The 27880-nt window shown below is 46.2% G+C and overlaps 1 protein-coding gene across 2 annotated transcripts; it reads left to right on the plus strand.

The window, feature by feature from the left end:
* Positions 1–1045: 1045 nt before the first annotated feature.
* mdm2 (MDM2 proto-oncogene) lies at positions 1046–26397 on the plus strand. Of its 2 annotated transcripts, none has more exons than XM_036945385.2 (11): positions 1046–1227; positions 2848–2937; positions 3051–3125; positions 7238–7371; positions 7981–8030; positions 8235–8293; positions 14497–14566; positions 18791–18954; positions 19731–19886; positions 20145–20216; positions 25377–26397. In XM_036945385.2, the coding sequence occupies exons 2-11, from the start codon at positions 2860–2862 to the stop codon at positions 25977–25979; spliced, it is 1461 nt and encodes a 486-aa protein (XP_036801280.2). In that variant the 5' UTR covers positions 1046–1227; positions 2848–2859; the 3' UTR covers positions 25980–26397. The 2 variants fall into 2 exon arrangements, with proteins under 2 accessions (XP_036801280.2, XP_036801279.2); XM_036945384.2 differs by lacking the exon at positions 1046–1227 and adding an exon at positions 2394–2752.
* The last annotated feature ends 1483 nt before the right edge of the window (positions 26398–27880 follow it).

Consider the following 27880-nt stretch of genomic DNA (forward strand, 5'->3'; position numbering starts at 1 on the left):
GGGAGCCGACTGGAAAAGATGCCACCGATACCAGAGAAGACCAAAAACCTTCTGCTGCTTCAAGGACAAATACACATTTTTTTAGATGGATTTTGATGCACAGGGTACTACTATCAACAAATCACAACCATTTAAAATGAATCTTCCACTTTTCATTTTGTCCATCCATTAAACACATTTGTAAATGATTTCACTAATCCAAATCAAGGAGCCCTTTCTGACCGGTACACCTTTTCCTTTTTAGAAGTTGTGGTTTGACTTTCGTTAAACCATGGTCTCAATGACCATTAGTTCCATGTATCTTCTGTTGTTGATTCACTGATGTCAGTTTATTCTCTGTTCTAACCAAAGGACTAGCATCATAAGGACAAGCATCATGGACTAGCATCATAAGCACTAGCATCATGGCACTATGATGATGAAGTGTGAACTGCCAGGACATGTCTCAGCATCCGACCAGACCAGGGGCAGAGTAGGACTGCTGATCTAGGATCAGGTCCCCCATGTCCATGTTATCTTATTCATAGTGATCTAAATGGCAAAACTAATCCTAGATCAGCACTCCTACGCTTGATAAATGGCCCTAGAGCAGAGCTGGTTGACAGAATAACAGAACATAACACAAACACACTTTTGTCTCTGGCAGAGGGAGGCAATGATTTCACAGTCAGCAAGCAGCCATGTGAAGAGTCACAATGCCCCTGTCTCAATGAGCGAGTGCCATGTCCAGGGATTGACCCATATTGGAGTGATGATACAGAAAACACTGTTGTAATTCCTCTCTCAGGGGATAATGATGATGAATACACTTATAAAGCTAGAAACCTGTCTATTATATGAATTCAATGTGATTGATTTATTCTTCACACTGACTGTGTGATTTGAATTGACGACCAATGTCATTTCCCCTCGGATGATTGTATCAATGATTAGGCAAAGAATGCATTGATGAATCAATCCAGCCAAATCAGGTCTTGGCTGAGCTCGTTGATAGTTCCCATGTTTCTTTCCACTATAAAACGATGAACATTCCCCACGTGCAGGTAGGTAGTCTATCTTCTTCTTCTTGTAAAAACAGACATTTTTCTTCTTCTTGTGATTGATTCGTCAACCTGATTCATCTTCAGTGCTCGTGCCTTACTTTGGACCCGCCACTAGGGGCGACAAAATTAACGTTCGTTTTCCTCGCTAACTTTTACAAGCAAGTTATTGGATTGTGAAAGTAACGTAAGTGAAGCCAATAATGTTGCTCTAAATCTATTTAAAATGTGCTATGAAAGTTTAAATGGCAAGCTATTGTGTATAATAACTTTAACTGTGTGTTATTTTGACATGTAATTTGTACAACCACTTTATTTTATAGCTAAAGTTTGAATAGCATTAGCTACATGCTATAAGGCCTCTCATCCTCGTGTTTTCCTGATGGCTAAAACGGGAAACCACTAGTAAGGAGTTCACGTTGAATAGCTAGACGTCGACACATAGTAGCGAAGTTGTTGTGGTAGCTAGTAGTACAACGACTAAACATGTAATGTAATGTTAACCTAGCAAGAGTGTCGTCAAAAAACCCGTTTGTTTTTCTATCTGGTGGTGTCGTAGTTACCCATCTAAATACAAAATCAAAATACACATGAAAATGCCTCAAAAAGTGCTCAGCGACTTGCCAGTCAACGTCCGGACTATTAGTAGTTCCTCGTTCAACAGTTTTATTTTTGGCGTAACGTTAGTGGTTAAATCACACATGTATTGTAAATACCACACATTGAATATAGCTAGATATAGCTACATTTGACTGTAACGTTGATGTTATTAATAAGTTATCAGATATACTAACTTGTCAATATTGCACACTGGTCTACTTTTACTGGCTTGCAGAGTCCCACAACTGGGTCGTGGGTCTTTCCAAACTGTTTGTCTTCATTGTGTTTTGACAGATTGATAGGAAACTATCCCATTTGGTTTGGTAGAAATCAAAAGGATGAGGATTGAAGTGTAGGTAACGTTACTTTTCGCAGGTCAGTTTCTTTCATGCGATTGAATAACATTGATGGATATCTGCAACAGAGAAACTAATCTCATCATGACCAAATGTTAGATCAGATAAAACATTGTTATCAGTGAGTCCAGATGTCAAACCCCTCTTAATGTTAGTGACTAATCGTTACTTTGGCTTTAATCCCATACTTTGTAATTTCATATCCACGGTGGTAACGTTAATATCCAGTGGCAACCAGCTTTCATGTCCAATATTTCAGCTGTCAACTTGCATGGCTCTTCCTTTGTTTGGAAAAGCAATAGCTAGGGGAGTCAGTTAAGACGAGACACCCTTCCTCCAACCCTGCCCATGTCAGTCAAACAGCTGATTATTACACAATGCAGAGCTGTAGTAAACTGGGACATGCCCGGGCATATCCAACTCTAGCGGCCAGCTCAGCACTAAGGGTGGAGGCGGATGCACAGACGCAGGGTGACCGCTAGTTGTGCTCGTCATATGCTAAAACATGTTACGTGAGGTTAGTTATCTAGTTTCAACCATACGGCGGCTGCGCCCAATAGCATCCTGGCGTTAACAGCCGGAGCAGTGCTAGTCCTGACATGTCTCTCTGTGCCTATTTAAATCCGGGGGAGACGGGGGAAGTGGTTCCTAACGCTACCAGCCGAGCTGAAGCACTTTATGTACAGAATATGAAGGGTGTATTATAGAGGGGGTGTATCAAGAACATCTCATTAGTACTTCTATTTATTTATTTAGGTAAACTTGTTTTTGTCTTCCAAAGCTTTACCTTGACATTGTATGTAATTGTATACTTGAAATGAAAATGTATTTTACCTCCTACTCTTCGACAGGTGAGAGACAGAATGGCAGAGAATTGTGAGAGAATGGCAGAATGGCATAGAAGCAGTTCCCAAATAAATACCTTGGACAATGAGAAACTTGTAAGTATCAACTTAAATCTCTGTCTCTCTGTCACACTGTTTAAGTCAGTCATTTGTTTACAGTTACATAGAATGTAAAAAAAATAATGTTTTTATGTGCTATATTTCCACAGGTACGACCTAAAGAGAAACTGCGCGTGTTATTGCAGCAGGCAGGTGCAGACAAAGACGTTTTCACCATGAAAGAGGTAAGAAGTGACCTGACAACTTATATCCTGCTGATATCGAACCACTAGTCTTTGGCTTAACTTTAGTTAATCAAGATATTGTTCCATGAAACAGACAGAGGAAACCTCTTTAAGATCCTCAATAGACATTATCTCACAGACTTTTCAGTTTCTGTAATTATTTTCTAGTCTCACATTTTTTTTTTTTAAATAAAGTTTTTTTTTCCACATTTAAATATTTAATGTGTTGAATTTCCAATTGCAGTATATCTTAGGGTTTACTCCTAGAATAGTGGATATTAGTTCCTAAGGGGGGGGGGGGAAACTCACTCTTAATTTGTCGTTAGCAGCCAAACTACTGGTATATAGATTGTGTAGGTGTTTGTGGATTATTCTCTGCATTGCTAGATTTAAACACTAGTTTCACTATTGATTGTCACTTTCATAAACTAAGCACTGCATACGGTAGATGCTGTCACATACTAGAATGGCTTTTGACTTGGTTCTATTGGTTTCCCATTGATATGCTGTTTCACCTACTCTCGTTGATTGAACTGATTGTAGTGTCTACTAAGCTAGAATACAACTGCACTGTCATTTAAGAGCTATGATTGGCTAGCAGGCAGGCCACCTTGGTTTGAGGACACGTCACACAGCTTTGATGAGACACGTCAGAGAGGAGGGGGGGGGGGGGGGGGGTCTGTCTGTGTGAGAGTCTGAGTCATAGAGAGAGACTGGTGATTATCTTAGTTAGAATGTTAGAACTGGTGATTATCTTAGTTAGAATGTTAGAACTGGTGATTATCTTAGTTAGAATGTTAGAACTGGTGATTATCTTAGTTAGAATGTTAGAATGTTCAGTCACCTCTTGACCTCTACTCTGACTCACTGGGGTTCTAACGGACCTCTGGAATGTCTAACTAGTCTGGGACCCCGTGTTTGGCTCCTTCCTCTCTGTTGTTCATCAGAGAGACAGAGTTATCTCAGAGAGAGGGAGGCGCTCCTCTGATGCTTTAGTTTATAGAGTGTATGGGAGTTCTGAGCCTTTTACTGGTCCACATTGATTGCTGGAAAATGTGTTTACAGTCTGTGTAATCTGCTTTTATGATAAGGAACTGATGCCTTCATGCCAGTGATCAGTCTATCACAATAGCCTCCTGTCAACTAGAGAAGAATATTGGGTGGAGTCATATACCTCTACCCAGTGCAGTCTATGTGTATCAGTTGCCTGTCTAAATTGTGACCCAGAATATTCTGGATCAGTATGGGATGAGGTGTATCGACAGGACTGTCTGGATCAGTATAAGGAGGGAGGGAATCAACTAGACTGAGACAGGACTGTCTGGATCAGTATATGGAGGGTATCAACTAGACTGAGACAGGACTGTCTGGATCAGTATATGGAGGGTATCAACTAGACTGAGACAGGACTGTCTGGATCAGTATATGGAGGGAGCGTATCAACTAGACTGAGACAGGACAGTCTGGATCAGTATATGGAGGGTATCAACTAGACTGAGACAGGACAGTCTGGATCAGTATATGGAGGGTATCAACTAGACTGAGACAGGACAGTCTGGATCAGTATATGGAGGGAGGGTATCAACTAGACTGAGACAGGACTGTCTGGATCAGTATATGGAGGGTATCAACTAGACTGAGACAGGACTGTCTGGATCAGTATATGGAGGGTATCAACTAGACTGAGACAGGACTGTCTGGATCAGTATGTGGAGGGAGGGTATCAACTAGACTGAGACAGGACTGTCTGGATCAGTATGTGGAGGGAGGGTATCAACTAGACTGAGACAGGACTGTCTGGATCAGTATATGGAGGGAGGGTATCAACTAGACTGAGACAGGACTGTCTGGATCAGTATATGGAGTGTATCAACTAGACTGAGACAGGACTGTCTGGATCAGTATATGGAGGGTATCAACTAGACTGAGACAGGACTGTCTGGATCAGTATATGGAGGGTATCAACTAGACTGAGACAGGACTGTCTGGATCAGTATATGGAGGGTATCAACTAGACTGAGACAGAACTGTCTGGATCAGTATATGGAGGGTATCAACTAGACTGAGACAGGACAGTCTGGATCAGTATATGGAGGGTATCAACTAGACTGAGACAGGACTGTCTGGATCAGTATATGGAGGGTATCAACTAGACTGAGACAGAACTGTCTGGATCAGTATATGGAGGGTATCAACTAGACTGAGACAGGACTGTCTGGATCAGTATATGGAGGGAGGGTATCAACTAGACTGAGACAGGACTGTCTGGATCAGTATATGGAGGGAGGGTATCAACTAGACTGAGACAGGACTGTCTGGATCAGTATATGGAGGGTATCAACTAGACTGAGACAGGACAGTCTGGATCAGTATATGGAGGGTATCAACTAGACTGAGACAGGACTGTCTGGATCAGTATATGGAGGGAGCGTATCAACTAGACTGAGACAGGACTGTCTGGATCAGTATATGGAGTGTATCAACTAGACTGAGACAGGACTGTCTGGATCAGTATGTGGAGGGAGGGTATCAACTAGACTGAGACAGGACTGTCTGGATCAGTATATGGAGGGTATCAACTAGACTGAGACAGGACTGTCTGGATCAGTATGTGGAGGGAGGGTATCAACTAGACTGAGACAGGACTGTCTGGATCAGTATATGGAGGGTATCAACTAGACTGAGACAGGACTGTCTGGATCAGTATATGGAGGGAGCGTATCAACTAGACTGAGACAGGACTGTCTGGATCAGTATATGGAGGGTATCAACTAGACTGAGACAGGACTGTCTGGATCAGTATATGGAGGGTATCAACTAGACTGAGACAGGACTGTCTGGATCAGTATATGGAGGGTATCAACTAGACTGAGACAGGACTGTCTGGATCAGTATATGGAAGGAGGGTATCAACTAGACTGAGACAGGACTGTCTGGATCAGTATATGGAGGGTATCAACTAGACTGAGACAGGACTGTCTGGATCAGTATATGGAGTGTATCAACTAGACTGAGACAGGACTGTCTGGATCAGTATATGGAGGGTATCAACTAGACTGAGACAGGACTGTCTGGATCAGTATGTGGAGGGAGGGTATCAACTAGACTGAGACAGGACTGTCTGGATCAGTATATGGAGGGTGTCAACTAGACTGAGACAGGGCTGTCTGGATCAGTATATGGAGGGAGGGTATCAACTAGACTGAGACAGGACTGTCTGGATCAGTATATGGAGGGTATCAACTAGACTGAGACAGGACAGTCTGGATCAGTATATGGAGGGAGGGTATCAACTAGACTGAGACAGGACTGTCTGGATCAGTATATGGAGGGTATCAACTAGACTGAGACAGGACTGTCTGGATCAGTATATGGAGGGTATCAACTAGACTGAGACAGAACTGTCTGGATCAGTATATGGAGGGTATCAACTAGACTGAGACAGAACTGTCTGGATCAGTATATGGAGGGTATCAACTAGACTGAGACAGAACTATTGTTGGTGCAGTCTTATCCTGAGACATTCCCAGGCTTCTTCTCTTGACCCCTGCCTGTACCCCCTGTTACTCTCTCTCTCCTCTTGACCCCTGCCTGTACCCCCTGTTACTCTCTCTCTCCTCTTGACCCCTGCCTGTATCCCCTGTTACTCTCTCCTCTTGACCCCTGCCTGTATCCTGTTTCTCGCTCTCTCCTCTTGACCCCTGCCTGTATCCTGTTACTTTCTCTCCTCTTGACCCCTGCCTGTATCCTGTTACTCTCTCTCTCCTCTTGACCCCTGTCTGTATCCTGTTACTCTTTCTCTCCTCTTGACCCCTGCCTGTATCCCCTGTTACTCTCTCTCTCTCTCCTCTTGACCCCTGCTTGTATCCCCTGTTTCTCTCTCTCCTCTTGACCCCTGCCTGTATCCCCTGTTACTCTCTCTCTCCTCTTGACCTTGACCCCTGCCTGTACCCCCTGTTACTCTCTCTCTCTCTCTCTCTCCTCTTGACCCCTGCCTGTATCCCCTGTTACTCTCTCTCCTCTTGACCCCTGCCTGTATCCTGTTTATCTCTCTCTCGTGTGTGTTGTGCTGTGGTGTTGACCTCTGACCCCTGTGCTGTCTAATTTGTCAGGTGATATTCTACCTGGGCCAGTACATCATGAAGAAACAGCTTTATGACATGAAGCAGCAACACATAGTGCACTGTGCTGACGACCCCCTGGGGGCTGTACTGGGAGTGGACAGCTTCTCTGTTAAAGAACCCCGGTGAGGACACACACACTGCACGGTGTGGACATCTTCTCCATCAAAGAGCCGCGCACACACACTCGCACAATAACACACACAGCTTGGGACGGACAATAAACCCCCAACACACACACCCTGTTTGCTCGGCTAACATGCAGGCCTCTAATGCAGTCCTTCTACACAGCATCTAATACAGTCCCTCTACACAGTCTCTAATACAGCTCCTCTACACAGATGCTAATACAGCTCCTCTGGTTCTCTAATACATAATATGGCCTCTAACTTCTAATACAGACTCTGGCCTCTAATATAGACTCTGACCTCTAATACAGACTGTTCCTCTAATACAGCTCCTCTGGTCCTCTAATACACACTCTGGTCCTCTAATACACACTCTGGTCCTCTAATACAGACTCTGTCCTCTAATGCATCTCCTCTAACCTCTAATACAGCCACTTAATATGCTGTCACCTGTTGCATGTGTTGGCTCAGATGTGTGCTGATGATTCAAAAATAAGTTACTGATGAGCAGCCTTCTGTTTGCTAAACAAATCAGAGAAGTCTGATAGTGAAACCGTTTCACTATGCTAACGTTAGCCTTGTGTGTTTTTTTTTGTTCTTTTTCAGAGTTCTCTTCGCTATGATCACACAAAATCTCCTAGCAGTGAAAAATCAAGGTGCTTTTAACTTTTCTTTCGTCACTTCTATTGTCCTGTAGTTTCTAGTTGATATACATCTCTCTTTTTGAAAGAAAAAAAAAACCAACATTTGTACGCTAGGCAGTTCAACGTTGCGTAATGTATTGGGCTGATAAGACAAGTGAGGAAGTCCTAGTCTATTCTGATTTTTAAAATGTAGATGTTTCTATCTTTCCTTTTTAGAATCCCAATCTGTCTTCACGGAACCCAGGGGCCAGAGTGAACCGGATAGAGGGCCTAAGGTAAGAAGACCACATAAGAAAGAGCATCTATTCATTGTATTTCTAGACACATTAAACTAAATCAAGGGAGGTGGGAAACAAGAGCATGTGATTGGTTGAAACATTCCAGTTGGGGGGGGGGGGGGGGGGGGGGGGGGGGGCATTGCTATAATGTTGCCTTACTAGATGGCAGCTGTTTTACAAGCTAGAGCACTCAACTTTGCTATTTTGTAATTCTTTAGTCGTAATTATAAAAATAAATTGTTTCCGCTGTAATTTATTACAACCGACAAGACCTTTTGAACATCAGTTCCAACTCCAACTCATCTGCCCTGGTCTCCATCTGTAAATCCAACTCATCTGCCCTGGTCTCCATCTGTAAATCCAACTCATCTGCCCTGGTCTCCATCTGTAAATCCAACTCATCTGCCCTGGTCTCCATCTGTAAATCCAACTCATCTGCCCTGGTCTCCATCTGTAAATCCAACTCATCTGCCCTGGGCTCCATCTGTAAATCCAACTCATCTGCCCTGGTCTCCATCTGTAAATCCAACTCATCTGCCCTGGTCTCCATCTGTAAATCCAACTCATCTGCCCTGGGCTCTTTATGTAAATCCAACTCATCTGCCCTGGTCTCCATCTGTAAATCCAACTCATCTGCCCTGGTCTCCATCTGTAAATCCAACTCATCTGCCCTGGTCTCCATCTGTAAATCCAACTCATCTGCCCTGGTCTCCATCTGTAAATCCAACTCATCTGCCCTGGGCTCTTTCTGTAATTCCAACTCATCTGCCCTGGTCTCCATCTGTAAATCCAACTCATCTGCCCTGGTCTCCATCTGTAAATCCAACTCATCTGCCCTGGTCTCCATCTGTAAATCCAACTCATCTGCCCTGGTCTCCATCTGTAAATCCAACTCATCTGCCCTGGTCTCCATCTGTAAATCCAACTCATCTGCCCTGGTCTCCATCTGTAAATCCAAATCATCTGCCCTGGTCTCCATCTGTAAATCCAACTCATCTGCCCTGGTCTCCATCTGTAAATCCAACTCATCTGCCCTGGTCTCCATCTGTAAATCCAACTCATCTGCCCTGGTCTCCATCTGTAAATCCAACTCATCTGCCCTGGTCTCCATCTGTAAATCCAACTCATCTGCCCTGGTCTCCATCTGTAAATCCAACTCATCTGCCCTGGTCTCCATCTGTAAATCCAACTCATCTGCCCTGGGCTCTTTATGTAAATCCAACTCATCTGCCCTGGTGTCCATCTGTAAATCCAACTCATCTGCCCTGGTCTCCATCTGTAAATCCAACTCATCTGCCCTGGTCTCCATCTGTAAATCCAACTCATCTGCCCTGGGCTCTTTCTGTAATTCCAACTCATCTGCCCTGGTCTCCATCTGTAAATCCAACTCATCTGCCCTGGTCTCCATCTGTAAATCCAACTCATCTGCCCTGGTCTCCATCTGTAAATCCAACTCATCTGCCCTGGTCTCCATCTGTAAATCCAACTCATCTGCCCTGGTCTCCATCTGTAAATCCAACTCATCTGCCCTGGGCTCTTTCTGTCTGTAAATCCAACTCATCTGGAGTTGGAACTGATGTTCAAAAGGTCTTGTCGGTTGTAATAAATTACAGAGGAAACAATTCATGAGAATGTATTTTTTTATATTTTTATAATTACGACTAAAGAATTACAAAATAGCAAAGTTGAGTGCTCTAGCTTGTAAAACAGCTGCCATCTAGTAAGGCAACATTATAGCAATGCCCCCCCCCCCCCCCCCCCCAACTGGAATGTTTCAACCAATCACATGCTCTAGATCTGTTTAGGACAGTTTGGTACTGGCTGATACTTGTGAGATCTGTTTAGGACAGTTTGGTACTTGTGAGATCTGTTTAGGACAGTTTGGTACTGTCTGATACTTGTGAGATCTGTTTAGGACAGTTTGGTACTGTCTGATACTTGTGAGATCTGTGTAGGACAGTTTGGTACTGGCTGATACTTGTGAGATCTGTTTAGGACAGTTTGGTACTGTCTGATACTTGTGAGATCTGTGTAGGACAGTTTGGTAATGGCTGATACTTGTGAGATCTGTTTAGGACAGTTTGGTACTGGCTGATACTTGTGAGATCTGTTTAGGACAGTTTGGTACTGGATGATACTTGTGAGATCTGTTTAGGACAGTTTGGTACTGGCTGATACTTGTGAGATCTGTTTAGGACAGTTTGGTACTGTCTGATACTTGTGAGATCTGTTTGGTACGGTCTGATACTTGTGAGATCTGTTTAGGACAGTTTGGTACTGTCTGATACTTGTGAGATCTGTTTAGGACAGTTTGGTACTGGCTGATACTTGTGAGATCTGTTTAGGACCGTTTGGTACTGTCTGATACTTGTGAGATCTGTTTAGGACAGTTTGGTACTGTGAGATCTGTTTAGGACAGTTTGGTACTGGATGATACTTGTGAGATCTGTTTAGGACAGTTTGGTACTGGCTGATACTTGTGAGATCTGTTTAGGACAGTTTGGTACTGTCTGATACTTGTGAGATCTGTTTGGTACGGTCTGATACTTGTGAGATCTGTTTAGGACAGTTTGGTACTGTCTGATACTTGTGAGATCTGTTTAGGACAGTTTGGTACTGGCTGATACTTGTGAGATCTGTTTAGGACCGTTTGGTACTGTCTGATACTTGTGAGATCTGTTTAGGACCGTTTGGTACTGTCTGATACTTGTGAGATCTGTTTAGGACAGTTTGGTACTGGCTGATACTTGTGAGATCTGTTTAGGACCGTTTGGTACTGTCTGATACTTGTGAGATCTGTTTAGGACCGTTTGGTACTGTCTGATACTTGTGAGATCTGTTTAGGACAGTTTGGTACTGGCTGATACTTGTGAGATCTGTTTAGGACAGTTTGCGGTGGAACGCGTGAAAATTGCATGTACTTTCAGAGTAGTTTGTCGAGCTCGTCATAGGTGGGCTGGTAGCTACTGGTCGCTGGCTATCGACCTATTGGAGAGCACTGCCCTAGAGCCACTCCAAACTGCACACCGCCCCAACCGATGTTCCCTCTGGGTTTTTTTTTATCACTGAGCAAATCTCAGGTCTGATGAGCACAAACTTGAACGTTGTGACAATCCTGTTCCTACTGGATAACTTATTTGTATTGCTTTTAATCTTTTTAATGAATGTATCTTATTAACACTTTGTTCTAGCTAGCTATTTGTGTAGGTAGCTATCAAGTAAACGCAATGACGTTTACTGTTAACATTGAGGCATGCACCTGCTTTAAGTTACAGTTTTAACAGTGGCCAAGTAGGCTACTGTGTCTGTTTGATCCTAATGTAGTCCTACCAGAGTGGCCTACCATCAAAAACAATGGAGAAAATGAATCCCATAACATTTTAATATGGAAATAGCTGTTATATCTTTCAGCGGACAGTAGCAGCCAATGTTGTAGTGTTCAACGTAGACCTACATTTCATGAGACTTTTGAAGAGAAAAAAAAACACATGCAGGGCTTGACCTTTAACCTGTTTATCCACTTGTCCTAGAGGACAAGAAGGTGACTGAATATTGTGTTTAATGCAAGAAACCACTTCACAAAATAAAATGCATTATTATTCCCATACCATTACTACAGAGAATCAGATACATTATGCTACCCTCTGCCTATTGGCTACTTAGCTTATTCAAACCTGTCTCAAAATACAACACTGCCCCTTTAAGACAAAAAAAACAAACAGATTTTTACCTGACTGGCTTTTTGAAATATGTCTAGAAATGTACACGTTTTGTGCTCTTGTAGGAAGCTATCACTCCCCTAAAGCTGACTACTAATGATCTACAACTGGGCTAATAACTGACTAACTAGAAAATAATATGAACAAATGTGCACAGGTCGGTCTCGCTTGGATCTCAAAACAAGCGCATCTACTCACGACCGCTCATGCTGTGAACACAGTCCAGTTCATCTAGTCACGACCGCTCATGCTGTAAACACAGTCCAGTTCATCTACTCACGACCGCTCATGCTGTGAACACAGTCCAGTTCATCTACTCACGACCGCTCATGCTGTGAACACAGTCCAGTTCATCTACTCACGACCGCTCATGCTGTGAACACAGTCCAGTTCATCTACTCACGACCGCTCATGCTGTAAACACAGTCCAGTTCATCTACTCACGACCGCTCATGCTGTGAACACAGTCCAGTTCATCTACTCACGACCGCTCATGCTGTAAACACAGTCCAGTTCATCTACTCACGACCGCTCATGCTGTAAACACAGTCCAGTTCATCTACTCACGACCGCTCATGCTGTAAACACAGTCCAGTTCATCTACTCACGACCGCTCATGCTGTGAACACAGTCCAGTTCATCTACTCACGACCGCTCATGCTGTGAACACAGTCCAGTTCATCTACTCACGACCGCTCATGCTGTAAACACAGTCCAGTTCATCTACTCACGACCGCTCATGCTGTAAACACAGTCCAGTTCATCTACTCACGACCGCTCATGCTGTGAACACAGTCCAGTTCATCTACTCACGACCGCTCATGCTGTAAACACAGTCCAGTTCATCTACTCACGACCGCTCATGCTGTAAACACAGTCCAGTTCATCTACTCCCGACCGCTCATGCTGTAAACACAGTCCAGTTCATCTACTCCCGACCGCTCATGCTGTAAAAACAGTCCAGTTCATCTACTCACGACCGCTCATGCTGTAAACACAGTCCAGTTCATCTACTCACGACCGCTCATGCTGTAAACACAGTCCAGTTCATCTACTCCCGACCGCTCATGCTGTAGTAAACACAGTCCAGTTCATCTACTCACGACCGCTCATGCTGTAAACACAGTCCAGTTCATCTACTCACGACCGCTCATGCTGTAAACACAGTCCAGTTCATCTACTCACGACCGCTCATGCTGTAAACACAGTCCAGTTCATCTACTCACGACCGCTCATGCTGTAAACACAGTCCAGTTCATCTACTCACGACCGCTCATGCTGTGAACACAGTCCAGTTCATCTACTCACGACCGCTCATGCTGTAAACACAGTCCAGTTCATCTACTCACGACCGCTCATGCTGTAAACACAGTCCAGTTCATCTACTCACGACCGCTCATGCTGTAAACACAGTCCAGTTCATCTACTCACGACCGCTCATGCTGTAAACACAGTCCAGTTCATCTACTCACGACCGCTCATGCTGTAAACACAGTCCAGTTCATCTACTCACGACCGCTCATGCTGTAAACACAGTCCAGTTCATCTACTCACGACCGCTCATGCTGTAAACACAGTCCAGTTCATCTACTCACGACCGCTCATGCTGTAAACACAGTCCAGTGAATGGCACAGATCCATATATGGCAATGGTCTATTTGCATATAGGCCTACTGCAGCTCTGATTGGTTATGGCTCACCGGCCTGAGTCGTGCCTGTCAATGCAACTAGAATCCTACTCATTCTGACCACTTTCTAATTTTCCACTTCTCTTTGGCAGTTGTAAATAAACAAATAGGAATGATTAGTAGCATTTTTAAAAATGTAGACTATTTAACAAAAGTAATTGCGAGCACATTAAGATGTTTTGATGGTATTTCAGTCTGCTCAACAGACGTTTCTCACGTCTTTCAATTCTGTATTTCACCACTGCTTTCCCGTAGTTATACCACGTAAGAGAGCAGCCGAAGTCTTCTGGAAACCTTGGTTTACAACCCGTCTCAAAAATTGTTGTATAGCGGGGTGGGCCACCGTTGCTAAATGAATATAGGGGGAAACACTTCTCCATCACACTCCATTTTAAAGAGTTACAAACAGACTTGTAAATCAAATCCAATTTTATTGGTCACATACACATATTTAGCAGATGTTATTGGTCACATACACACATTTAGCAGATGTTATTGCGAGTGTAGCGAAAAATGCTTGGTGATCAAACTAATTGCCTAGCTCTGGGTCACAGACATAAACATACTGGACCTCAAGTTGAACCAACTTTAGTTTTTTGTTGCAGAGGGATGTTTATACTGGCACGTGTTCCAAAGACTGTCTCCCTTGGAGCTTCTGATGCGGGTTTTTTTCCTGTGATGTCATTTTAAGTGGTAGCTGTGCCTGAGTGAGTTTTATAGACGGACCCCCCCTCGGTGTCCTGGTTCACTGGTGATTTCTCTTAACGGTTCCTTCTGTTTAATCTGTTTACAGGAGACGGACTCAGACTGTCATTCATCATCTACCTCAGAACGCAGGAGGAGAAGGAGGAGTAGTGACCCTGGTGAGTGTCTGCCTGTCTGTCTGCCTGCCTCTCTCGGTCTGTCTACCTCTCTGCCTGCCTGCCTTCCCCTCTGTCTGCCTTCCCTCTGTCTGCCTGCTTCTCTGTCTGCATGTCTGCCTGCCTCTCTGTCTGTCTGCCTGCCTCTCTGTCTGTCTGCCTGCCTCTCTGTCTGTCTGCCTGCCTCTCTGTCTGCCTGCCTGCCTCTCTGTCTGCCTGCCTGCCTGCCTCTCTGTCTGTCTGTCTGCCCCTCTGTCTGTCTGTCTGCCTGCCCCTCTGTCTGTCTGTCTGCCTGCCCCTCTGTCTGTCTGCCTCTCTGTCTGTTGTTGTAGTACTCCAGCAGTGTGTACATAAACCTACACCTACTAACTACACCAGTCCTGCTCATGTGGATCTGTGCTGTACCTTTTCTCCTGGATAAAAACTGTCATGTCAGGCCTCATGGCTTCATGTGTTGCACAGTCAAGTCTGTTGGGGAAGCAAAGACCGAGTTCTGGAATGATTAGAACCCCAGTCCCTTCTAATGGTTCCGTAGGAACACTCTGGTCTGGAGGCTGTGGAGAATGTATCAAAGAATAGAACCCCAGTCCCTTCTAATGGTTCCGTAGGAACACTCTGGTCTGGAGGCTGGGGAGAATGTATCAAAGAATAGAACCCCAGTCCCTTCTAATGGTTCCGTAGGAACACTCTGGTCTGGAGGCTGGGGAGAATGTATCAAAGAATAGAACCCCAGTCCCTTCTAATGGTTCCGTAGGAACACTCTGGTCTGGAGGCTGTGGAGAATGCATCAAAGCATAGAACCCCAGTCCCTTCTAATGGTTCCGTAGGAACACTCTGGTCTGGAGGCTGGGGAGAATGCATCAAAGAATAGAACCCCAGTCCCTTCTAATGGTTCCGTAGGAACACTCTGGTCTGGAGGCTGTGGAGAATGCATCAAAGCATAGAACCCCAGTCCCTTCTAATGGTTCCGTAGGAACACTCTGGTCTGGAGGCTGTGGAGAATGCATCAAAGAATAGAACCCCAGTCCCTTCTAATGGTTCCGTAGGAACACTCTGGTCTGGAGGCTGGGGAGAATGCATCAAAGAATAGAACCCCAGTCCCTTCTAATGGTTCCGTAGGAACACTCTGGTCTGGAGGCTGTGGAGAATGCATCAAAGAATAGAACCCCAGTCCCTTCTAATGGTTCCGTAGGAACACTCTGGTCTGGAGGCTGTGGAGAATGTATCAAAGAATAGAACCCCAGTCCCTTCTAATGGTTCCGTAGGAACACTCTGGTCTGGAGGCTGTGGAGAATGCATCAAAGCATAGAACCCCAGTCCCTTCTAATGGTTCCGTAGGAACACTCTGGTCTGGAGGCTGGGGAGAATGTATCAAAGAATAGAACCCCAGTCCCTTCTAATGGTTCCGTAGGAACACTGGTCTGGAGGCTGGGGAGAATGCATCAAAGAATAGAACCCCAGTCCCTTCTAATGGTTCCGTAGGAACACTCTGGTCTGGAGGCTGGGGAGAATGCATCAAAGAATAGAACCCCAGTCCCTTCTAATGGTTCCGTAGGAACACTCTGGTCTGGAGGCTGTGGAGAATGTATCAAAGAATAGAACCCCAGTCCCTTCTAATGGTTCCGTAGGAACACTCTGGTCTGGAGGCTGGGGAGAATGTATCAAAGAATAGAACCCCAGTCCCTTCTAATGGTTCCGTAGGAACACTCTGGTCTGGAGGCTGTGGAGAATGTATCAAAGAATAGAACCCCAGTCCCTTCTAATGGTTCCGTAGGAACACTCTGGTCTGGAGGCTGTGGAGAATGTATCAAAGAATAGAACCCCAGTCCCTTCTAATGGTTCCGTAGGAACACTCTGGTATGGAGGCTGTGGAGAATGTATCAATAATTAGAACCCCAGTCCCTTCTAATGGTTCCGTAGGAACACTCTGGTCTGGAGGCTGGGGAGAATGTATCAAAGCAGAGAACCCCAGTCCCTTCTAATGGTTACGTAGGAACACTCTGGTCTGGAGGCTGTGGAGAATGTATCAAAGAATAGAACCCCAGTCCCTTCTAATGGTTCCGTAGGAACACTCTGGTCTGGAGGCTGTGGAGAATGTATCAAAGAATAGAACCCCAGTCCCTTCTAATGGTTCCGTAGGAACACTCTGGTCTGGAGGCTGTGGAGAATGTATCAAAGAATAGAACCCCAGTCCCTTCTAATGGTTCCGTAGGAACACTGGTCTGGAGGCTGTGGAGAATGTATCAAAGCATAGAACCCCAGTCCCTTCTAATGGTTCCGTATGAACACTCTGGTCTGGAGGCTGTGGAGAATGTATCAAAGAATAGAACCCCAGTCCCTTCTAATGGTTCCGTAGGAACACTCTGGTCTGGAGGCTGTGGAGAATGTATCAAAGAATAGAACCCCAGTCCCTTCTAATGGTTCCGTAGGAACACTCTGGTCTGGAGGCTGGGGAGAATGCATCAAAGAATAGAACCCCAGTCCCTTCTAATGGTTCCGTAGGAACACTCTGGTCTGGAGGCTGTGGAGAATGTATCAAAGCATAGAACCCCAGTCCCTTCTAATGGTTCCGTAGGAACACTCTGGTCTGGAGGCTGTGGAGAATGTATCAAAGAATAGAACCCCAGTCCCTTCTAATGGTTCCGTATGAACACTCTGGTCTGGAGGCTGTGGAGAATGCATCAAAGAATAGAACCCCAGTCCCTTCTAATGGTTCCGTAGGAACACTCTGGTCTGGAGGCTGTGGAGAATATATCAAAGAATAGAACCCCAGTCCCTTCTAATGGTTCCGTAGGAACACTCTGGTCTGGAGGCTGGGGAGAATGTATCAAAGAATAGAACCCCAGTCCCTTCTAATGGTTCCGTAGGAACACTCTGGTCTGGAGGCTGTGGAGAATGTATCAAAGAATAGAACCCCAGTCCCTTCTAATGGTTCCGTAGGAACACTCTGGTCTGGAGGCTGTGGAGAATGTATCAAAGAATAGAACCCCAGTCCCTTCTAATGGTTCCGTAGGAACACTCTGGTCTGGAGGCTGGGGAGAATGTATCAAAGAATAGAACCCCAGTCCCTTCTAATGGTTCCGTAGGAACACTCTGGTCTGGAGGCTGGGGAGAATGTATCAAAGAATAGAACCCCAGTCCCTTCTAATGGTTCCGTAGGAACACTCTGGTCTGGAGGCTGTGGAGAATGTATCAAAGAATAGAACCCCAGTCCCTTCTAATGGTTCCGTAGGAACACTCTGGTCTGGAGGCTGGGGAGAATGTATCAAAGAATAGAACCCCAGTCCCTTCTAATGGTTCCGTAGGAACACTCTGGTCTGGAGGCTGGGGAGAATGTATCAAAGAATAGAACCCCAGTCCCTTCTAATGGTTCCGTAGGAACACTCTGGTCTGGAGGCTGTGGAGAATGTATCAAAGAATAGAACCCCAGTCCCTTCTAATGGTTCCGTAGGAACACTCTGGTCTGGAGGCTGGGGAGAATGTATCAATGATTAGAACCCCAGTCCCTTCTAATGGTTCCGTAGGAACACTCTGGTCTGGAGGCTGGGGAGAATGTATCAAAGAATAGAACCCCAGTCCCTTCTAATGGTTCCGTAGGAACACTCTGGTCTGGAGGCTGTGGAGAATGTATCAAAGAATAGAACCCCAGTCCCTTCTAATGGTTCCGTAGGAACACTCTGGTCTGGAGGCTGTGGAGAATGTATCAAAGAATAGAACCCCAGTCCCTTCTAATGGTTCCGTAGGAACACTCTGGTCTGGAGGCTGTGGAGAATGTTTTCAGATGACTTCTCCTCACAATGAGTCTCTTCAGGCCCAAAAAGCAGCCTGACGGCCTCCACACACACACACACAGACACCACAAAGACACGCCTGTTTCCCTGTTTCCTAACGGACCAGGGGAGAATCCCCAACAGTCCTAGTCTGATGGATTGAAACTGACCACTTTTTAAAGGACTGGGGTTTTATTGCTCTTAGCTACTGGTCGTACCTCAGGGCCCAGTACACAACATACGGCTGGCTATAAACAAATCCTCCATGTCTTGTGAACATCACATATTCATTGTCATCAAGGGAGAAACAGCTTTGTTGAAGACTTGTCCGTATGTTTCTATATGTGATCGGATGCACAATATGCTTCTCTAGTTTACCGTCGGAGGAGAAATGGCTTATTGGAAATAAAATGTTAAAAGTAAAACCACTGCTCAGACCCTCTCTGTTCTATTCCAGAGGGGACGTCGTCGACACAAGAGGAGGACGGGTGTGAGTCCAGGAAGAGACATAGGTCAGACAGCTTGTCTCTGACCTTTGATGACAGCATGTCCTGGTATGTGATTGGAGGCCTGAGACGAGACCGGAGGAGCAGCGAGTCTTCAGACTCACACAGTAACGCTGTGAGTAGCCTCCTGTAACTCTGTGGGGGAGCCTCCTGTGACTCTGTGGGGGAGCCTCCTGTGACTCTGTGGGGGAGCCTCCTGTGACTCTGTGGGGGAGCCTCCTGTGACTCTGTGGGGGAGCCTCCTGTAACTCTGTGGGGGAGCCTCCTGTGACTCTGTGGGGGAGCCTCCCGTGACTCTGTGGGGGAGCCTCCTGTAACTCTGTGGGGGATCCTCCTGTAACTCTGTGGGGGAGCCTCCTGTAACTCTGTGGGGGGATCCTCCTGTGACTCTGTGGGGGAGCCTCCTGTGACTCTGTGGGGGAGCCTCCTGTGACTCTGTGGGGGAGCCTCCTGTGACTCTGTGGGGGATCCTCCTGTAACTCTGTGGGGGATCCTCCTGTAACTCTGTGGGGGATCCTCCTGTGATTCTGTGGGGGAGCCTCCTGTGACTCTGTGGGGGAGCCTCCTGTAACTCTGTGGGGGATCCTACTGCAGTACAACTATTTACCCTGTCAGACTATAGTTCCACCAATCCTAAATAAAAGGAGGGTGAGATCCTAAACTAGATCCTAAACTGGGCTACAACATTATGCAGATTAAGGAATGGGATTATTAATTCCTACACATTCAGACTAAATGTTTCACGTCTAGTGTGTGACACCGGTTTGTTCAGTACTTTAGATTCTGAGTAAAAAAAAATGACGATTGTAATTTGTGAATCTTATCGGCAGCTGTGTAAGTCCCATGTTACTGAGCTCTCTCTCTCTCTCTCTCTCTCGTCTCTCTCAACAGGAAGTAGGTTCATTGGTCAGTGACGCGGGTGACGATGTTCTGAGCCAGGATCTGGGCTCAGACTCTGATAACTTCAGCGTGGAGTTTGAGGTGGAGTCCATCGACTCGGACGCCTACAGCGATCCCGAAGAGGCTTCAGTGTCTGGAGAGGACGAGGTCTCGGCTCACTGTCTTTTCAACTGTGTGTGTGTGTGTTTCCGCTGTATTTATTTAGCTGTGGTGCACCACCACACCAACATAAAGCGGACCTTTTCGATGGTTCTAAAATTATCACCGGGGGGGGGCATGCTCCCGGACCCCCCGAGGAAACATTGGTGTGTGTGTGTGTGTGTGTCATTTCAAACAGCTCCCTCTAGTGTCCTGGGGTCAAACTGCAGCTGTTGACTCCCTGTGTGTCTGTTTGTTCTCTCACAGGTGTATGAAGTCACCATCTTCGAGGCAGAGGACGAGGACTCGTTCGATGACGACACTGAAATCACGGAAGCAGTACGTTTCATATTACCCATAATGGTGTCTGTGGTCTAATCTAGCGGTGGTGCCTGTGGTCTAATCTAGCGGTGGTGCCTGTGGTCTAATCTAGCGGTGGTGTCTGTGGTCTAATCTAGCGGTGGTGCCTGTGGTCTAATCTAGCGGTGGTGCCTGTGGTCTAATCTAGCGGTGGTGTCTGTGGTCTAATCTAGCGGTGGTGCCTGTGGTCTAATCTAGCGGTGGTGCCTGTGGTCTAATCTAGCGGTGGTGCCTGTGGTCTAATCTAGCGGTTGTGCCTGTGGTCTAATCTAGCGGTGGTGCCTGTGGTCTAATCTAGCGGTGGTGCCTGTGGTCTAATCTAGCGGTGGTGCCTGTGGTCTAATCTAGCGGTGGTGTCTGTGGTCTAATTTAGCGGTGGTGCCTGTGGTCTAATTTAGCGGTGGTGCCTGTGGTCTAATCTAGCGGTGGTGCCTGTGGTCTAATCTAACGGTGGTGTCTAATCTAGCGGTGGTGCCTGTGGTCTAATCTAGTGGTGCTGTGGTTTAATCTAGTGGTGTTGCCTGTGGTCTAATCTAGCGGTGGTGTCTAATCTAGTGGCGCTGTGGTCTAATCTAGCGGCGGTGCCTGTTGTCTAATCTAGTGGTGCCTGTGGTCTAATCTAGCGGTGGTGTCTGTGGTCTAATCTAGTGGTGATGTGGTCTAATCTAGGGTGGTGGCTGTGGTCTAATCTAGTGGTGCCTGTTGTCTAATCTAGTGGTGCTGTGGTCTAATCTAGTGGTGCTGTGGTCTAATCTAGTGGTGCTGTGGTCTAATCTAGTGGTGCTGTGGTCTAATCTAGTGGTGCCTGTTGTCTAATCTAGTGGTGCTGTGGTCTAATCTAGCGGTGCTGTGGTCTAATCTAGTGGTGCTGTGGTCTAATCTAGTGGTGCTGTGGTCTAATCTAGTGGTGCCTGTTGTCTAATCTAGTGGTGCTGTGGTCTAATCTAGCGGTGCTGTGGTCTAATCTAGTGGTGGTGCCTGTTGTCTAATCTAGTGGTGCTGTGGTCTAATCTAGTGGTGCTGTGGTCTAATCTAGTGGTGCTGTCGTCTAATCTAGCGGCGGTGCCTGTTGTCTAATCTAGTGGTGCCTGTGGTCTAATCTAGCGGTGCTGTGGTCTAATCTAGTGGTGCTGTGGTCTAATCTAGTGGTGCTGTGGTCTAATCTAGTGGTGCCTGTTGTCTAATCTAGTGGTGCTGTGGTCTAATCTAGCGGTGCTGTGGTCTAATCTAGTGGTGCTGTGGTCTAATCTAGTGGTGCTGTCGTCTAATCTAGCGGCGGTGCCTGTTGTCTAATCTAGTGGTGCCTGTGGTCTAATCTAGCGGTGGTGTCTGTGGTCTAATCTAGTGGTGCCTGTGGTCTAATCTAGCGGTGGTGTCTGGTCTAATCTAGTGGTGCTGTGGTCTAATCTAGTGGTGCTGTGGTCTAATCTAGTGGTGCTGTGGTCTAATCTAGCGGCGGTGCCTGTTGTCTAATCTAGTGGTGCTGTGGTCTAATCTAGTGGTGCTGTGGTCTAATCTAGTGGTGCTGTCGTCTAATCTAGCGGCGGTGCCTGTTGTCTAATCTAGTGGTGCCTGTGGTCTAATCTAGTGGTGCTGTCGTCTAATCTAGTGGCGGTGCCTGTTGTCTAATCTAGTGGTGCCTGTGGTCTAATCTAGCGGTGGTGTCTGTGGTCTAATCTAGTGGTGCTGTGGTCTAATCTAGCGGTGGTGTCTGTGGTCTAATCTAGTGGTGCCTGTGGTCTAATCTAGCGGTGGTGTCTGTGGTCTAATCTAGTGGTGTCTGTGGTCTAATCTAGTGGTGTCTGTGGTCTAATCTAGTGGTGCTGTGGTCTAATCTAGTGGTGCTGTGGTCTAATCTAGTGGTGCTGTGGTCTAATCTAGCGGTGGTGTCTGTGGTCTAATCTAGTGGCGCTGTGGTCTAATCTAGTGGTGCTGTGGTCTAATCTAGTGGTGCTGTGGTCTAATCTAGCGGTGGTGCCTGTGGTCTAATCTAGTGGTGGTGCCTGTGGTCTAATCTAGTGGTGGTGCCTGTGGTCTAATCTAGCGGTGGTGCCTGTGGTCTAATCTAGTGGTGTTGCCTGTGGTCTAATCTAGTGGTGTTGCCTGTGGTCTAATCTAGTGGTGCTGTGGTCTAATCTAGTGGTGCTGTGGTCTAATCTAGTGGTGCTGTGGTCTAATCTAGTGGTGCTGTGGTCTAATCTAGTGGTGCTGTGGTCTAATCTAGTGGTGCTGTGGTCTAATCTAGTGGTGCTGTGGTCTAATCTAGTGGTGCCTGTTGTCTAATCTAGTGGTGCTGTGGTCTAATCTAGCGGTGCTGTGGTCTAATCTAGTGGTGGTGCCTGTTGTCTAATCTAGTGGTGCCTGTGGTCTAATCTAGCGGTGGTGTCTGTGGTCTAATCTAGTGGTGCCTGTGGTCTAATCTAGCGGTGGTGTCTGTGGTCTAATCTAGTGGTGCTGTGGTCTAATCTAGTGGTGCTGTGGTCTAATCTAGCGGCGGTGCCTGTTGTCTAATCTAGTGGTGCTGTGGTCTAATCTAGTGGTGCTGTGGTCTAATCTAGTGGTGCTGTCGTCTAATCTAGCGGCGGTGCCTGTTGTCTAATCTAGTGGTGCCTGTGGTCTAATCTAGTGGTGCTGTCGTCTAATCTAGCGACGGTGCCTGTTGTCTAATCTAGTGGTGCCTGTGGTCTAATCTAGCGGTGGTGTCTGTGGTCTAATCTAGTGGTGCTGTGGTCTAATCTAGCGGTGGTGTCTGTGGTCTAATCTAGTGGTGCCTGTGGTCTAATCTAGCGGTGGTGTCTGTGGTCTAATCTAGTGGCGCTGTGGTCTAATCTAGTGGTGCTGTGGTCTAATCTAGTGGTGCTGTGGTCTAATCTAGTGGTGCTGTGGTCTAATCTAGCGGTGGTGTCTGTGGTCTAATCTAGTGGCGCTGTGGTCTAATCTAGTGGTGCTGTTGTCTAATCTAGTGGTGCTGTGGTCTAATCTAGTGGTGCTGTCGTCTAATCTAGCGGCGGTGCCTGTTGTCTAATCTAGTGGTGCCTGTGGTCTAATCTAGCGGTGGTGTCTGTGGTCTAATCTAGTGGTGCCTGTGGTCTAATCTAGCGGTGGTGTCTGTGGTCTAATCTAGTGGTGCTGTGGTCTAATCTAGCGGTGGTGGCTGTGGTCTAATCTAGTGGTGCTGTGGTCTAATCTAGTGGTGCTGTGGTCTAATCTAGTGGTGCTGTGGTCTAATCTAGTGGTGCTGTGGTCTAATCTAGTGGTGCCTGTTGTCTAATCTAGTGGTGCTGTGGTCTAATCTAGTGGTGCCTGTTGTCTAATCTAGTGGTGCTGTGGTCTAATCTAGCGGTGGTGGCTGTGGTCTAATCTAGCGGTGCCTGTTGTCTAATCTAGTGGTGCTGTGGTCTAATCTAGTGGTGCCTGTTGTCTAATCTAGTGGTGCTGTGGTCTAATCTAGCGGTGGTGGCTGTGGTCTAATCTAGTTGTGCCTGTTGTCTAATCTAGTGGTGCTGTGGTCTAATCTAGTGGTGCTGTGGTCTAATCTAGTGGTGCTGTGGTCTAATCTAGTGGTGGTGCCTGTGGTCTAATCTAGTGGTGGTGCCTGTGGTCTAATCTAGTGGTGGTGCCTGTGGTCTAATCTAGTGGTGGTGCCTGTGGTCTAATCTAGTGGTGCTGTGGTCTAATCTAGTGGTGCTGTGGTCTAATCTAGCGGTGTGGTCTAATCTAGCGGTGTGGTCTAATCTAGCGGTGTGGTCTAATCTAGTGGTGCTGTGGTCTAATCTAATGGTGCCTGTTGTCTAATCTAGTGGTGCTGTGGTCTAATCTAGCGGTGGTGTCTGTGGTCTAATCTAGTGGTGCTGTGGTCTATTCTAGCGGTGGTGTCTGTGGTCTAATCTAGTGGTGCTGTGGTCTAATCTAGTGGTGCTGTGGTCTAATCTAGCGGTGTGGTCTAATCTAGTGGTGCTGTGGTCTAATCTAGTGGTGCTGTGGTCTAATCTAGTGGTGCTGTGGTCTAATCTAGTGGTGCTGTGGTCTAATCTAGTGGTGCTGTGGTCTAATCTAGTGGTGCTGTGGTCTAATCTAGTGGTGCTGTGGTCTAATCTAGTGGTGCCTGTTGTCTAATCTAGTGGTGCTGTGGTCTAATCTAGTGGTGCTGTGGTCTAATCTAGTGGTGCTGTGGTCTAATCTAGCGGTGGTGTCTGTGGTCTAATCTAGCGGTGGTGTCTGTGGTCTAATCTAGCGGTGGTGTCTGTGGTCTAATCTAGCGGTGCTGTGGTCTAATCTAGTGGTGCTGTGGTCTAATCTAGTGGTGCTGTGGTCTAATCTAGTGGTGCTGTGGTCTAATCTAGTGGTGGTGCCTGTGGTCTAATCTAGTGGTGCTGTGGTCTAATCTAGTGGTGCTGTGGTCTAATCTAGCGGTGTGGTCTAATCTAGCGGTGTGGTCTAATCTAGCGGTGTGGTCTAATCTAGCGGTGTGGTCTAATCTAGTGGTGCTGTGGTCTAATCTAGTGGTGCTGTGGTCTAATCTAATGGTGCCTGTTGTCTAATCTAGTGGTGCTGTGGTCTAATCTAGCGGTGGTGTCTGTGGTCTAATCTAGTGGTGCTGTGGTCTAATCTAGCGGTGGTGTCTGTGGTCTAATCTAGTGGTGCTGTGGTCTAATCTAGTGGTGCTGTGGTCTAATCTAGTGGTGCTGTGGTCTAATCTAGCGGTGTGGTCTAATCTAGCGGTGTGGTCTAATCTAGTGGTGCTGTGGTCTAATCTAGTGGTGCTGTGGTCTAATCTAGTGGTGCTGTGGTCTAATCTAGTGGTGCTGTGGTCTAATCTAGTGGTGCTGTGGTCTAATCTAGTGGTGCCTGTTGTCTAATCTAGTGGTGCTGTGGTCTAATCTAGTGGTGCTGTGGTCTAATCTAGCGGTGGTGTCTGTGGTCTAATCTAGCGGTGGTGTCTGTGGTCTAATCTAGCGGTGGTGTCTGTGGTCTAATCTAGCGGTGCTGTGGTCTAATCTAGTGGTGCTGTGGTCTAATCTAGTGGTGCTGTGGTCTAATCTAGTGGTGCTGTGGTCTAATCTAGCGGTGTGGTCTAATCTAGCGGTGTTGTGGTCTAATCTAGTGGTGTTGTGGTCTAATCTAGTGGTGTTGTTTCAGGACTACTGGAAGTGCTCAAAGTGTGAGGAGTTGAACCCTCCCCTCCCCCGAAACTGCAACCGCTGCTGGACGCTAAGAATGGACTGGTTTCCCGATTCTGACAGCAACTCTGCTGCCCCCAACCTCAAACCCTTACCCCCAAAGCCTACCCCAGCCCCGGCAGAGCCCGACGAGACCGAAGGTCTGGATGTCCCCGACGGGAAGAGAGCCAAGTCGCCCCTACCCCTCCTCAAAGACTCCCAGGAATTGATGTCCGTCTCTGGCCCCGATTCCCAAGACTCGGCCTGCTCCTCCCAGCCCTCCACCTCTTCTTCGAACTCCAACGGCGTGGGCTCAGGCTCGTCCTCTAGCGCCCCCTTCAGTCAAGAAGTGATGGCACCGGACTTGGAGCGTTTCAATAGCCTGGAGGCTCACCTCCCCGCCAGCTGCCTGGAGCCCTGCGTCATCTGTCAGACCAGGCCCAAGAACGGCTGCATCGTACACGGACGCACAGGGCACCTCATGGCCTGTTACACCTGCGCCAGGAAACTGAAGAAGAGGAACAAGCTGTGTCCCGTCTGCAGGCAGCCGATCCAGTCTGTCGTCTTAATTTATCTCAGCTGAGGACGGCTATCGGCTAGACTGTGCATTCCAAATAAGCAGTCTATTCCCTTATGTAGTGTGCACTACTCTCAACCATGGCCCCAATAGGACTCTGGTCTAACGTAGTGCACTATGTAGGGAGTAGGGTGTAACCCTTAGCTACACAACTCCCTGTTCCTCAAAAACAACTTAAATCCTGAATGAATAAATAATATGTTTTAATTTAGTTTATTTGGAAGTTATTTTATTTATGAACAAGAGTTTGTTGACTCTTATTAAACAAGGTGCCTGTTGTTGTTGTTGTTGTTGTTGTGTTGATTTGGGATTGATTTCTAGTGTTCAGTCAAATAGCCTTTCTAGGTTTTTCAAATGGATCAAATTCTCTTAGTGGTGAAATATTCTAAATATTTTATTAAATAAAGAATGTCTAGCAAATTAACAGAGATGTACATTTGGGTTTTTCTTAGTTTATTTTCACCTCGTCTTCCCTCTATTCTACACAGATGATAGTGTTTTATATAATTGTATCGATAATGACATGGGGTTTAAACTACGTGAAAGTCAAATGTCTCAATAAAGTTGTTCACCGGTAGAAAGAGACGTTTGTTGTTGACTCCGTCGACAAGAGAGCGAGTGGGTAGTGGTTGCCAGGACGACGACTTTTCATTTAAATCTTCAGGAAACATGTCTCAACCTGTCCTCTCGTCTAGCCCCATCCATATCTATTGCTCCTGGTGACAACTTGCCCCCCTCCCCCCCCCAGTCACTAGGGTAACCTATTCCCGTTTCTAGTGCACAACTATAAACCAGGGCCCATGGGGAGCCATTTGGGTCACAAGATGACACTAAAACACTGCTCCTTTCTCAAGTCTCAACTCAGGCAAGACGACTAACTGAAGTTTGTAACATTTAAGGCTGTTTATTCCATTGGAGTGCTGAAGAGACATTTAAGGCTGTTATTCCATTGGAGTGCTGAAGAGACATTTAAGGCTGTTATTCCATTGGAGTGCTGAAGAGACATTTAAGGCTGTTATTCCATTGGAGTGCTGAAGAGACATTTAAGGCTGTTATTCCATTGGAGTGCTGAAGAGACATTTAAGGCTGTTATTCCATTGGAGTGCTGAAGAGACATTTAAGGCTGTTATTCCATTGGAGTGCTGAAGAGACATTTAAGGCTGTTATTCCATTGGAGTGCTGAAGAGACATTTAAGGCTGTTATTCCATTGGAGTGCTGAAGAGACATTTAAGGCTGTTGTTCCATTGGAGTGCTGAAGAGACATTTAAGGCTGTTATTCCATTGGAGTGCTGAAGAGACATTTAAGGCTGTTGTTCCATTGGAGTGCTGAAGAGACATTTAAGGCTGTTATTCCATTGGAGTGCTGAAGAGACATTTAAGGCTGTTATTCCATTGGAGTGCTGAAGAGACATTTAAGGCTGTTATTCCATTGGAGTGCTGAAGAGACATTTAAGGCTGTTATTCCATTGGAGTGCTGAAGAGACATTTAAGGCTGTTGTTTATGCCATTGGAGTGCTGAAGAGACATTTAAGGCTGTTGTTTATGCCATTGGAGTGCCGAAGAGACATTTAAGGCTGTTGTTTATGCCATTGGAGTGCTGAAGAGACATTTAAGGCTGTTGTTTATGCCATTGGAGTGCTGAAGAGACATTTAAGGCTGTTATTCCATTGGAGTGCTGAAGAGACATTTAAGGCTGTTATTCCATTGGAGTGCTGAAGAGACATTTAAGGCTGTTATTCCATTGGAGTGCTGAAGAGACATTTAAGGCTGTTATTCCATTGGAGTGCTGAAGAGACATTTAAGGCTGTTATTCCATTGGAGTGCTGAAGAGACATTTAAGGCTGTTATTCCATTGGAGTGCTGAAGAGACATTTAAGGCTGTTATTCCATTGGAGTGCTGAAGAGA

This window comes from Oncorhynchus mykiss, chromosome 15, assembly GCF_057628025.1.
Source record: "Oncorhynchus mykiss isolate SJ-2025 chromosome 15, ASM5762802v1, whole genome shotgun sequence".
NCBI lineage: Eukaryota > Metazoa > Chordata > Actinopteri > Salmoniformes > Salmonidae > Oncorhynchus > Oncorhynchus mykiss.

Excerpts from the sequence above, each read along its gene's own strand:
- mdm2 (XM_036945385.2), top strand. The coding sequence starts at position 2,860 with ATGGCAGAGAATTGTGAGAGAATGGCAGAATGGCATAGAAGCAGTTCC. Across the intron at positions 3,126-7,237 it reads ACGTTTTCACCATGAAAGAG|GTGATATTCTACCTGGGCCA; the intron begins GTAAGAAGTGAC and ends CTAATTTGTCAG. Across the intron at positions 7,372-7,980 it reads TTCTCTGTTAAAGAACCCCG|AGTTCTCTTCGCTATGATCA; the intron begins GTGAGGACACAC and ends GTTCTTTTTCAG.